Genomic DNA, 14,467 nt, shown 5'->3' with positions numbered 1-14,467 from the left:
GAAACTCTTATGAAACTAAAATAAATCCTGAAGATAAACTAAAATGACTGGGAATAAAAAATTTTATTTTACTGACATATTTAAAAACATTTGAGAAAAAGGGGCAGTCATAGCTACTCAGGAGGCAAAGATCTGGAGGATCTGCTCAAGACCCAGAAAAAAGTTATTAAGACTTCACCTCAACAAGCTGGGAATGGGGGTTGGGGGGAAGGGAAGGGATGTGAAGGGGAAACAAAGGAGGAGGTAACAATTTGATAAGAAATGTACTCATTACCTTGCCCATGTAATTGTAACTCCTCTGTATGGTATTTTCACAGTAAAAAAAAAAAAAAAAAAAAAGCTAAGAATATTCATGTCTGTATTCCCAACTATGTAAGAGACATAGGTAGAAGGATCACAGTCCAAAAAATGTGAGACCCTACTGAAAAATAAAATACAAAAAATGGCTGGTGCATGACTCAAGTGGTGGATCACCTGTCTAGCAAGTGCAAGGTCCTGAGTTCAAATCCGAGAATAAAAGGAACAAGTGTTGGTCCACTAGCATAAAAGACATTATAGAATCTATACATATGAGAACACAGTGAAAATACAGCATGATTAGTAAAAAGTAAAATATACTGTCAAACTGAAATTTCACACTCAAATTTAAATGGAATTAACTTTATCACAGAATTTTTCTACCAAAAGTTCCTATGTGGAACTAACTCTAGCACATTAGATGAATTTTCATGATGTCAGAAAAATAACTAAGCAAAACTAGTACAGATGGGAGAGAAGGCATGGTAGGGGAAAAACAAAGGAGGAGGCAACAATGTTCGATAGGAAATGTACTCATTACCTTACTCATGTAACTGTAACCCCTCTGTACAGTATTTTTACAATAAAAAAACATACAAAAAAAACCTAGTAGGTTGGATGTTAACCATGGTAATTTACAGTTTCAACAGTGAGAGTTTCAAAATATTCATGTTATCTTTTTTGGCTTTTTTTTTTTGGTTGGTCGTGGGGCTTGAACTCTGGGCCTGAGCACTGTCCCTTAGCTATTCAGCAGCTCAAGGCGAGCATTCTATGGCTTAAGCCACAGCGCCACTTCCGGTTTTTCTAGTGGTTTATTGGAGATAAGAGTCTCACGGACTTTCCTGCCCGGGCTGGCTTTGAACTGCGATCCTCAGATCTCAGCTTCCTGATTAGCTAGGATTACAGGCGTGAGCCACCCACCGGTTCCTGCTCTTTTGGCTTTTTATTGGTAGATTTATCCACAGTGGCTTTAGTGTAGTTTCAAGATACACTGATAGTGGCTTACTTATAAATTTTGAACTAGCCCCTCTTACCTGCTGTTGATCTGCTCCTTTTTTACTGTGATTCTGGATGTAATCAACCAGCCCATGTACCACTGTACGCACAGCAACCAGGCCATTTTCCAGCTGTTCCCAAGAAGGAGGAGGAGCATCTATACAATAAATTATTTTTAAAAATTGCTGAACTATAATGGTATTCAATATTTTGTCAAATATTACACTAATAAAGGAGTGCTATCACTCTAACAAAAATCAAAGAATTATATAACTTTCAAACAATAACTTAGAAACCTATCACTTTAAAGGAATGGATAAATCATTTAAACTCTTGGGCTTCAAACTAAAATACCCAGAAAGAAAAGGAACTATGTAAGCTAGACAACAATGGCAACTGTCATTAGATCATTAGTTCCAAAGACACAAAAGAGTGACAGGGACTAAGCAGAACTCAAGAGCAGGTCTCTTATCTAAAGGGGTGGTTATTACTCAGCTTTATGTAAAGATGCAAGACTTGCCTATTAGATACATCATTGTTAACTGCCAAAAAACCAGAAGTGGCACTGGCTCAAGTGGTAGAGCGCTAGTCTTGAGTTGAAGAGCTGAGGGACAGTGCCCAGGCCCAGAGTTCAAGCCCCACGACGACAAAAAAAGAAAAAAAAAGAAAAAGAAAAAAAGAAAGAAAGAAAGAAAGAAATGCTGATAGATGAGATATGGGGAGAAAAAGGTATGATGAAAAGGAACAGCACATTTGCAGACCACAGAGATACTATAACAGAGAAGGAAAAGTGATGACATGAAAAAGAGGATACTGGAGGTACATACTTGATAAGGTGAAAATAGTACTGGAGGTACATACTTGATAAGGTGAAAATAGTACAGAGTAGCCAACTTATCCACTACTATACAAGAACAGTAGAGGGGTTAATATGTTTAATTGCTTTTTTTAATTGCTCGGGATAGTCAAAGTGAGAGTGGAAATGGTTAGGACTATACCTGATTTGGTTTGGTTGAAACAATTTTGGAAGTAAATTGACAAAAATAGGGTAATGAAAAGATGGTTCTGAATGCTGTAATCATGAGTTTTCAACCTTATTTTACAAGCAATGGTGTGTCACTGACGATTTAGTGTAGAATAATATCAGACATGTGATTTACTTTGCAGCAGTAGGTAGACTGGATTGGAAGAATAGAAGAGGAAATTGTAAAGCATTAAGTCTCAGAGGAAAGGAATGAGGCTTTCATATATGAGCTATGTACCACCAGTGAAAGAAAACATACAAAGCAAGTTAGAAGAAGCACAGGTTTGGAAAAGTAGGCATGAAATGAAGATCATCTGATTTGAAACACTGACCAGATAATAATGAATCTCAGCAAGCATTTGGAAAATGGATTAGGGGAGACTGAAGAAATAACAGTGCTAAGAATTTTGGTAGTCAGTTTCCATAGAGTTAATATTGATACTATGAATGAATAAAATTCTATCAACACAGACTACAGAAGACATAAAATTACAAGAGGACAAACTAATTATACTTTTGTGGGCTGAAGAGGATAGGTCAGGTATAAGATATAAGAGTTTCTACACTAAAGATGTCAACATTATCAGTTAACATTGAAGGCAGAAGACAAAGGAAGTAATTTAAAAACTGACAAAAAGTCTTTGGAATGAGAGACTAGTAAATATTGAGAGTTTCTGTTCAGTAGTAGGACAAACACTGTGATAGAAGCTAAAATATCTTAGATGTATTATCAGGATAAAAGATTGGGTGTGTTTTCAGGTCAAAGAGGCAAAGAGACTGGAAAATACTGACAAGGTAAAGATGTGCAAGAGAGGATATTTAAAAACAAGATATTACGAATAAGGTAAAAATGAGATCAATGAAATGCAACTAAGATACAAAATGAGAAAAACCTCTTTTGAGGGTTTTGAAAAAGAGGTAGGAAAGGTAAGACAGCACAATTTTGTGATAGAAGAAACATAAAGAAGCCAGAGAATCTATTTTCTAAGAAAGATGAGCATCACAATATTTTTAAAGTATTAAATAAATACTAGTTCAAATAAGCTAATGAGATAAAGAGGGATAAGATTTGGGGCAAAAATTAAAATTCTACAGAAAACTTCTGGGAAATTCTAAAGGAATGTAACAAAAGATAATTTGAGTATCACTACCAGCACTTAGGACACACATAAGATACTCCATTAATTTCCTTAGGTTTACCTGGACTAGGGTCAATGTTTGCCAACAGTTCCAAATGGGGTCTTAGTCGGTTCAAGTTTGCTGGATCTCCAGTCCGCTGGAGAGCAATTGTTAGTTCTTGAACACTCTGTGCAAAAGAGGCTGGGGTCTGCAACTTAAAAAAATAAAGATAAAAATAAGATTTACTTACAGTTTCATGATTATTTTTGTAAGTTACTAAAGTTAAACATAGTCTACACTGCCAGACTGAATTATCTATTACCTTAACAAATTAAATTAATCTATATCCATAGCTTAGCACATTGTATACAATATTCTGACCCAGCAGTGCTGTGGACTCATGCTTGTAATCCTAGCTAATCAGGAAACTGTATTTGGAAGCCAGCCCAGGCAGGAAAGTCCATGAGACTCCAACTCACCATTAAAAACTTAAAGTGAAGGTGTGGCTCACATGGTAGAGCTAGCCTTGAACAAAGAAGCTCAGGGCCAGTGCCTAAGCCCTGAGTTTCAAAGCTCAAGATGCACAAAAGCACATACTAAGGTCCACCCTGGAAAGGCAGGAAAGACTCCTCCCTCTTCTTGGCTAAATTTCTGTCCACTATCTGTGTCACCTAGGTAACTAGCACACCTGAAAGTCACCTCCCTCTCTCTCCATGGTCACATACTGAGCGTGTGTGTGCCCCCCCAACACAAATTCAGACTAATAAAGGGAGAGGACAATGATAAAATAGAAAGGAGAATCTAAAACAATGTAGAAAAGTACTAGATACAACATTACAACATTAATCATGTATGTATATGACCAATACTATTAGTTATGACATGATACTTAAAGTGAATCCAATTTATAAAAGCCTTACACTCAGTATTCACTTAATACTCATTTGTTGAATAGATAAAACTATCAAATTACAAATTACCCACACTCCATGATTAGGCTAAGAAGCTAGGGAATAAAAGAAGCTTTACCTTGTCAATAATGGACTGCATATGAGATTTGTGAGACTGGTCTCCATAAAGCAAAGAGGACCACTGATCTGGTGCAATTCTTAAACCTGCTTCCATAGCAATCTGCACTATCTGAGAGTCATGTTCTCGCCTCAGAGCTTCATATGTTCTAAATTCTTCTTTCAGCTGCATCAAAGAAGAGTCTTCATCACGTTTAGTGACCTAGTAAAACACAAATAATCTCATCATGGGGAAAACCCCCAAATTTGTATGTTTATATAAAAAAACACAAATTTTAATGTAACAAATTATTGTTTTATAAGCAAAAAAACAAGGGTAAAACTGAATATATCATGATGACTGAAAACCATCTCCCATTATAGATGTCAAAATCTTCTGAGTAGGTCTTATAGGAAAACTGAATATATGGAATGAAATTCAAAATTAGCTAGAACTTAGCACATAAATGCATACACAATATTTGGCTATATATGTATTTTTTTAAGAAAATAGTTGTCCAAGTACCTTCATTGTGAAAATACAAAGCTTCTTCTCCATACATGTAGATCATGACTTTAGGGCTTGACTGACATTTAACTAGCTGTATTTATCACTGGAAAACTCCAGATGCAGGTATGATTCTAAAGATGATTTGCACTTAGCTTAATTTCTCCATGGAGTTTTGTGAAATATGCCCCCACCAGGGAAATGTAAAGTTTGAGATGTTGGACTATAATAATGATATTATCTTTTAGTAATATAAATAGACTTCAGTGGTTGGGTGCTGGTGGCTCATGCCTGTAAGTCTAGCTAATCAGAGGCTCAAATTGGAGGATTACAGTTCAAAGCCAAACCAGACAGAAAAGTCCATGAGACTCTTATCTCCAAATAACCAGCAAAAAACTAGAAACGGAGATATAGCTCACATGATAGAATGCTAGCCTTGCACAAAAAAGCCAAGTGAGAACACTCAATGTCTTGAGTACAAGCCCTAGTATTGGTACATGGACAGACAGACAGACACAGACAAAGACACACACACACACACACACACACACACACACACACACACACACACACACACACACACACACACACACACACACACACACACACACACACACACACACACGGAAAAAATAAATATCACCTATACTCATTGAGCGCTAAGTATCTGTCAGCCATTATGTTAAAACCTAATTAATCATTACATTACTGTATTAACTCACTTAATTCATTTAACTTATTGGCAATACTGTTTTCACCTCGCATTTTGAGTCAAGTAAATTTAGAACAAAGGCTTAACAAACCAAAGTAAACTCAAAATCAAAGTAAACTTATTAGCCTAGGGTCACCTATTCTCTAACATATTTTGTATTGGTAACTTTATTCACACAAGGATTCATATTATTATAGTACAAAATTTCTATTTTTTTTCTACTCAACAAATAAATCATTGAATAGTGTAGTCATGAATTCTAGGTCACCTTAATATTAAGATTTTAGAATATATTTTGCTCTTACTTGCAAAGAAAAAAGTTCTAGCCAACCACTATGGCTCATGTCTATAATTCTAGCTACTCTGGAGGCTGAGATCTGAGTATCATGGTTCAAAGCCAGACAAGGAGGACACATCCATGAAACTCTTGTCTTCAATTAGTCAGCAAAAATCTAGAACTGGAGGTGTGACTCAAGTGGTAGAAAGCCATTTTTAAAATATTTTTTATTATCTTTTTTTTTTTTTGTCGGTCGTGGGGCTTGAACTCTGGGCCTGGACGCTGTCCCTCAGCTCTTCAGCTCAAGGCGAGTGCTCTACCACTTGAGCTACAGCGCCACTTCCGGTTTTCTGGTGGTTTATTGGAGATAGGAGTCTCACGGTCTCTCCTGCCCGGGCTGGCTTTGAACCGCGATCCTCAGATCTCAGCCTCCTGAGTAGCTAGGATTACAGGCGTGAGCCACCAGCGCCCGGCATTTTTTATTATCTTTAAGTGGTTGTACAAAGAAGTTCCCATTCTACAAAACAGTATATGAGTACAATGATTCTGATAACACAGTCACCCATTGCTCCTAACATACTCCTTCTCTCATTTTTCTTTCCTTCTTCTTTTTTTTTTTTTTTTGTCAGTCATGGGGATTAAACTCTGGGCCTGGGCACTATCCCTCAGCTCTTCAGCTCAAGGCTAGTGCTCTACCACTTGATCCACAGCACCACTTCGGTTTTCTGAGTCGTTTATTAGAGATAAGAGTCTCACAGACTTTCCTGCCTGGACTGCCTTTGAACTGCAATCCTCAGATCTCAGCCTCCTGAGTAGCTAAGATTATAGGCCTGAGCCACCAATGCCCGGCTCTTCTTTTTTTTTTTTTAATTGAAATCAGGTGATTATATAAATTTCACATATTTCACAGTACTGTGGAATAGTGATAACTTAGTTACTAAGTCACAAACACATTTTAACCTTCACAAGGCAAATTGTCATTATCATGGTCTATAAAGCCAATTTTGAATAATAAAAAAAAAGAAACAAAAGGTCAAGACACTGAGTTCAAGCCCCAGTACTCACTCACTCATACACACGTACTTTTGTCTCTTTCTCTGTCTCTCTCTCTCACACAAAGTTCATAGACCAAATCGATAAAAGTCAAGAACTATAGTACAAAGACAAAATTATACTCTGTCACTATTCCAACTGAAATTCATTAAGATAGAACATGCTGTTTGCATTTGGTCTTCAACACACTTTGGATGTTATTTCCTAACTAACATCCTACAATTGACATACCTACAATGGTAATCAATACTCAGGAGGCTGAGGCTGGAGGGCTCTGTGCCAGGCTCTGGGTTACAGAGTGAAACTGTCTCAAAAACAACAGCAACAATAACAACACGTGCGTGCATGCGCGCGCGCGCGCACACACACACACACACACCAAAAAAAAAAATTTATTCTCTCCTTCTCTTCTTCCCTCCCTCCTTCCCTTCCTTTCTTCTTGCTTGGGATCGAACCCAGGGCCCAACACATGCCCGTGGCAAACATTCTATTGCTGAAGTACTCTCAGCCACTGTTAATTCTTTTAGTTAGGATTAACAGAGGTTCACATTGTGAGTATTCTGGGTTTATCATTTTTCACAGGGGAAGAACTATATTTCTTTTTCCTTTTTTTCTAAGTTACTAGACATTTTTGGTCTGGTATTGTTAATGGAGAACAATCAGTACTAAAAGCAGGCAGACTTTCTAAATTACAAATTACACTGTAAAACCACATTAATCTAACCACAACAGAAGTTACTGGATTTGGTAGCAATCTGACCCAGTTAAAGTGATTTTAGTTGTGGGATTTGACAGCTTCAGAGCCCTGAAGGAAAACTGAGGCCCACTTCCCACATAGTATCAGATGAAGGAATGTAGAAATTTTAGGAATGGATTTCCTTATAGCTAGCTGGACCATGAAGTACTGGGTATGGACTATGTCAAAAGCAAGAAACCTTGTCTAATAAGTCAGCAAAATAAAACAGGATAAAAAATAAATGATACACACTGGGCAGCAATGTTTGAAGCAGTGGTAATTCAATTTGTAATATAAGAAAATATATCCAGGGTTGGGAATGTGGCTTAGTGGTAGAGTGCTTGCCTAGCATACATGAAGCCCTGGGTTTGATTCCTCAGAAAAAGCCGGACGTGGCACTATGGCTCAAGTGATAGAATGCTAGCCTTGAGCAAAGGCAGCCTAGGGACAGTACCCAGGCCCTGAGTACATGCCCCAGGACTGACAAAAAAAAAAAAAAAAAAAAAGAAAAGAAAAGAAAAGAAAATATACTCACATTATCAAAAATACTAAAACTGAAATGGTAACTAGAACTCTAAGACTGTGCATATACAATTAAACCAGGAAGATATCTCCAAATAAAAATGACTCCTGCTTCAATGGCGTTCTCAAACCAATTCTGTCCATAGGTCTGAGTGAAAATACAGTTTTTTCCAATAATTTAAGTTGGGGATATAGCTCAGGGTAGACCACTTGCCTAGCATGCAATGAGGTTCTGGATTCAATCTTCCAGTACTGTGAAAAACTTCTGATGCCTCTCAAAACTCAACAATGTAGTAGAATTTAACTCAAAGAATCTACAACCTAGATTTTTTTTTCCTTTTTTTTTTTTTTTTGTGCCAGTATTGGGGCTTGAACTCAAGGGTTTGGGCACTATCCTAAGTATTTTTTCCTCAAGGATGGCACTTTACCACTTAAGCTGTACCTCCACTTCTTGCTTTTTGGTGGTAAACTGGATGTAAGAGTCTCATGGATTTCCTGTTTGAACCACGATCCTCAGATTTTCTTTTAAGAAAAACTGGGTGACATTGATCAAGCACTGTACTCAGAAACTGACATGCTGAACTGAAACCTCTTTGTACAATTAAAGTTAAACAAAAACATAAACTCAAACCCCAATAGGAAAAAAGAAACAGCTCAGATTTTTCTGAAAATGTATAGATAACTTTCTTAAACTCAAAATTTTACCACTTATGATTTGGGAAAAGACACTGTTTCCTTTCAAGTTAGAGAGATAAATTTAAATTCATACCTTGAAGCAGGAGGCTCTATAAAGGAGTTGAACAACATGCCCAATGCTTGTTTTAGAAGCTTGAGGAAACCGTGGCTCCAACCTTTGCACCACAAAAAGAACCAACACTTTCCGTGACAAAGCAGAACCATCTTCCAAAGCCAGTAGAACCAGCTTAAGTGCTTCTTCCTGCATTGCTAGGAAAAAGTGGATGGGACCAGAATTTATCACATGTAGAGATTAGATGAATCCATTCATGTAATACATAATAGTTTCTGCAAATATCAATTAATGGACAAAACAAAAAATGATTTTTACAACGTATTATACTTTAAATAAGTAAAAAATTTCTCCAAGTGAAAACTTTTGGCATTAAGTTCTCTATTAAACCTAACATACACAGAATTATTCAAGCTAGGGCTGTAAAGTAGGATGTAATTTGATAATAAAGAGAAAATCCCAAGGAATACTATACTTTTAGGACTCCTAGAATAAATCCCAAATTTGAATCATATACCTGGTCCAAGGAATTGGCAGCCTCTAGCCCTGACTGCTGCCCAAAGATTGGAAGAGAGTTGTTGAGGATTTTGATGCTGGAGAATGAGCTCTGTAACTGTTCGTTCACCTAAAGATCGAGCAGCCCTCATGGCACGAATCCTGCCTTCTTCTTCCACTAGTTGGCAGTGGACTAGTGTCACAAGCTTCCTCTGCATTGGGCGACTCAGAACACTCTGAGTAGTGCTATTCAGACCCACTCCTTTAGAAGAGAATAAAGAAGTTATTTCTGGGCTTACAGTGCAATTTTACAATCCAGGAGAAATGTGTTGATGATTTCTGAATTATGTATATATTTTGGGTCCTATTAGAATATTTAAAATAAAACTACAAAAGTAAAATTTAGTTAACATTTTTAAAACTATACAATAATCGACATGTAAATATTATTTCATGTAAATTTACTATTCATTATAACATTCAAAACAACTTTTTTGTGGCATTGGGGATCAAACCTAGTCTTCCACATATAAGTCAAGTGCTCTACCACTTAAACCATGCCCTCAGTTCTTTTTTTTGTTTGTTTGAACAGGGTCTTTCTATCTTTGCCCAGGCTGGCCTCAAACTCAGGGTCCTCCTGCCTCTGTCTACTAAGTACCCGGAGATTATAGGTATGAACCACAACACCTGACTTCATTATTAATTTTAATTACAGAAGAAAACAAGGGCAGAAAATATTAATGATTAAGACTGGAATCAAAACAGCTCAGCACATCTTTGCTAATGGTTTCTTCCTTTTATAGTTACATCGCAAGCCCTTTCTGGCAACTTTTTTTTTTTTTTTGGTCGGTTGTGGGTCTTGAACTCTGGGCCTGGGTGTTGTTCCTCAGCTCTTCAGCTCAAGGTGAGCGCTCTATCACTTGAGCCACAGTGCCACTTCTGGGTTTCTGGTGGTTTATTGGAGATAAAGAGTCTCATGGACTTTTCTGATCAGGCTGGCTTTGAACTGTGATCCTCAGATCTTAGCCTCCTGAGTAGCTAGGATTATAGGCATAAGCCATGGTGCCGGGCTAGTAATGGCAACTTTCATATCTCCTACAGACAAATCTAAAGCCAGAGAAAAAGACAGACTCTGCAGAGGAGATGGAAAGATCTTTTTCACTAGTGTACTTACACTTACTTCTACAGTCATTCATTGTTCCCAACATTATATAAACTCTAAATTTATTACATTATTTTATGTGGCTTGTAATATTACTTAGCATGAAGCAGGTTTGTTTTACAATAAATGTCATTAGCATTTAATATATATGGGGTACAGCTGAGTGGTAAGTGCTTGCCTAGTATGTATAATGCCTTAGGTTCAATCTCTAGCACTACCTCAAGTATTCACTTATAGCTTACAATTTTTTTTTTTTTTTTTTGCTGGTCATGGGCATTAACTCTGGGCCTGGGCACTGTCCCTCAGCTCTTTAGCTCAAGGCTAGCGCTCTACCACTGGAGCCACAGCGCCACTTCCGGCTTTTTCTGTTTATGTGGTGCTGAGGAATCGAACCCAGGGCCTCATGCTTGCAAGGCATGCACTCTACCGCTGAGCTACCTTCCCAGCCCATAGCTTACAATTTTTATGACAGGATTGCATGTATATATGTGTGTGTACTGAACCTGGGCTTGAACTCTCAGCCTCATGCTCTTGCTTGGCTTTTACACTCATGGCTAGCATTTTACCACTTGTGCCATAATCCTCAGGTCAGCTTCTTTGCTGGTTAACTGGATATGGGAATCTCAACAGCTTTTCTGCTCAGACTGGCTTCAAATTTCAATCCTCAAATCTCAGCCAAGTAATTAGAAGGCATCAGCCACTAGCACCACTAGCTCAATGGAATTATTATTTTTTCCCCGTCAGTTGTGGGGCTTGAACTCTGGGCCTGGGCACTGTCCCTCAGCTCTTCAGCTCAAGGCTAGTGGTAGAGCACCACTTGAGCCACAGCACCACTTCTGATTTTCTGGTGGCTAATTGGAGTCTCAAGGACTTTCCTGCCTGGACTGGCTTTGAACCACGATCTTCAGATCTCAGCCTCCTGAGTAGCTAGGATTACAGGTGTTGAGCCACCAGTGCCCAGCCAGGGAAATTATTTTTACTTAGTATAGTCAATTAATGAGATTTACCTCTAGCACTGCTGAGCGGTTTCAGGTACAATGCTAATTCTTCTACACACTTCTTGGCTTCCTCATAATGCTTTGTATCTTCAACCCCACTACACAAGGTAATGGGTTGCTGCTCAGGGACCTGTGACCACAGAAAAGTTCTAAGTATTCATGACTAAACCAAACGAATGTTTCAATTAGTAGTACAGCAAACGTACTGACACATTTTTGTGCTTATATCAAACTCTTAGGAAATTAAATTCTTTCAAAATACCTCTTCCAACATACACCTATCTACTCCATTGTCTTATTACTTTTTTTGTTTTGACATTAGTGCCTTGCTCTTGCCAGGCAAGTGTTTAGCTTTTATTACCTTTTGGATAGCCATTTCTCATTTTTGCCTTAGATCCTATATGTAGTTTGCTACATTGCTTTGATTACAGGCATGTATCACACACCTAGCTTATGTTAAGATAAGGGCTTGAGGACTTTCTGTCCCCAGGCTGAGAGAAAAATTTACATGCTATATCATTGGCTGGTACAAATTACATAATTCAGTGATCTTTAGTACATTCATAATTGAATAACTATCACTACAGTCAATTTGAAAACATTTCCTATCTAAAAAGAAACCTCAAACTCTTTCATCATTTCCTCCCCAAACTCTATTTTCTATGGCTCCTACTGATTTGTCTATTGTGTATTTCTCACATAAATCAAATAATAAAATCATATAATAGGTATTTTCTTCTTTTGCTTAGCATAATTTTTTCAAGGGTAATCAAAGGCTATGGCGCAAATCATTATTTTTATTGAATAATGTCCAGTATTTGACTGTATCATATTTTATTTATGTAGTCATCAACTGATAAAATATTAAGACTAGTTTTTCATTACTATGAATGATGCTTCTATGATCATTTGTGCAGTTTTTAATGTGCATATGTTTTTAGGGTACATACACCTTTGAATGGAAACTCCTATGTTCAATCTTTTGGAAATCTCTCAAAGACCATTTTCCATCCCTACCATATACTTTTTTTTTTTTTTGTAGTAATTCTATTGAGTAGAAAGTCATAAGTTACTAATAGATTTTTTTCATTAATTTTTTTAATGCTGGATGGAACGGAGAGCCTAGTGATTGTTATTTAACTTTATTTCTAAATTGATAAACATTAAATTTTATATATTTATGGAGTAAAATGTGATCTTTGGATACATATTTACTGCATCATGAGATAAATTTGACTTTAGGCTTAAAGAAATATAAAGACAGTACAGAGAATTCCCATTACCCTGCAACTAGCTTTCAATATTATTAACATCTTACATTGTTACCATTCACTTGTTAACATTAATAAACCAAATTTAATATATTATTTCCTTTCTTCTTCCAGGATTCTATCCAGGATATCACATTACATTTTATATTCATATATCTCTTAAGTTTTCTTTGATGGTTTTTTTTAACATTCCTTGTTTTTCATGACTTGGACAGTTTGTAGAGTACTAGTATGTTGTAGAATGTTCTTCATACGTTTTTCTCATTTTAATTAAAAACCAAAGACTCAGGTTAGATTTTTTTGGAATAAGGTCATACATAAAAAGTTCTATTTTATCACAAAATATATTAGATTACCACATTTTCACTCAGAAACTTAATCTGAGTGTCTGAGTAAAGGAAATAAGACAAAACAGAAAACAAAATCAATTACCATAGTGTCACAGAGATAAAAGTCAGAATTTCAGAAGTCTGGTAAATAGTCAATTAGAATTTGTTGAAATAACTTACAGTTTCTCTAAAACACTTTACTTCTTTTGGGATAATTTCAGGCTAAGAGAAAAGTTGAGATAATCTAAACTGAACTTTCCTTTTAAAAATCAGTTCTCATACTCTTTTTTTTTTTTTTTTTTTTTTTAATCTTACGGTCTGGTCATTCCAAGACTGTATATTTACTGAGCATTTGCCATGGGCTGAGTCTTGTATAGTCACTGACAGGGAAGAGCCACCACTCCTCATGTTTTATCTCCTTTTCTTTATGTTTACCCTTCTTTCTTCAGCACTATTATATCTACATGGTATGTTGCATAAGTGAATAAGGAAGAACTATGAATTCTTCTATCTTTAATAACAAGACTTACCATGGTTATAAAAAAAAGTGGTGGTATAATGGGACAACTATTTTTCAGTACAATATACAATAAAAGGACAAATCATACATGATAATTCATCTTAGATGAAATAAAAAGCTCTTTCTTTTTTCCTCCTGCATCTTCTGTGCAGAGCCTCAATGGAGTTGAAAAGAGAGTTAAGTTCAAGATCTGGTATCTATACTGGAACTCTATGATACTGATTTGAGTTTTGTGGGCCTTTTCCTTACCTATACACTTATACGCAACACCAGAAGTTTGGAATAATTCCACGACTGTTCTATGTGTGTGTTTTAATCTAAAAATTTAAAATCTTTTTTTTTGTTTGTTTGTTTTGTTTTTTGGGTCCGGTCATGGGGCTTGAACTCTGGGCCTGGGCACTGTCCCTCAGCTCTTCAGCTCAAAGCTAGCGCTCTACCACTTGAGCCACAGCGCCACTTCCGGCTTTTTTCTTTTTGCTTATGTGGTGCTGAGGAATCGAACCCAGGGCCTCAGGCATGCAAGGCAAGCGCTCACCTTCCCAGCCCTAATAATTTAAAATCTTTAAAACAAGCTGTATATTCTTTTCAGGTGTCCTTCTTATTCCAGATACATCCTCTTGATATACCTCTTTTCCTAATTACTAGGTCATCATCCTACACTGAGAAATATTACATTTTATGGAACAGGAGTTC

At 36.8% G+C, this 14,467-nt stretch overlaps 1 protein-coding gene across 1 annotated transcript in view; it reads right to left on the bottom strand.

The window, feature by feature from the left end:
* Positions 1 to 14,467, bottom strand: part of Rc3h1 (ring finger and CCCH-type domains 1) — a 71,109-nt gene that overhangs the window by 31,097 nt on the left and 25,545 nt on the right. Inside the window, exons 3-8 of the mRNA XM_070034438.1 lie at positions 11,664 to 11,784; positions 9,517 to 9,756; positions 9,021 to 9,196; positions 4,466 to 4,666; positions 3,518 to 3,650; positions 1,332 to 1,450 (exon numbers count right to left, since the gene is read on the bottom strand). Of these exons, the coding sequence (XP_069890539.1) occupies positions 1,332 to 1,450; positions 3,518 to 3,650; positions 4,466 to 4,666; positions 9,021 to 9,196; positions 9,517 to 9,756; positions 11,664 to 11,784 (990 nt within the window). The remainder of the gene's footprint in view (positions 1 to 1,331; positions 1,451 to 3,517; positions 3,651 to 4,465; positions 4,667 to 9,020; positions 9,197 to 9,516; positions 9,757 to 11,663; positions 11,785 to 14,467) is intronic.

The sequence above is a fragment of the Dipodomys merriami genome, unplaced genomic scaffold (genome assembly GCF_024711535.1).
Source record: "Dipodomys merriami isolate MVZ:Mamm:240054 unplaced genomic scaffold, mDipMer1.0.p SCAF_24, whole genome shotgun sequence".
Lineage (NCBI taxonomy): Eukaryota > Metazoa > Chordata > Mammalia > Rodentia > Heteromyidae > Dipodomys > Dipodomys merriami.
Note: the sequence above shows the minus strand (reverse complement) of the source record. Positions and strands in the feature narration are given on the sequence as shown.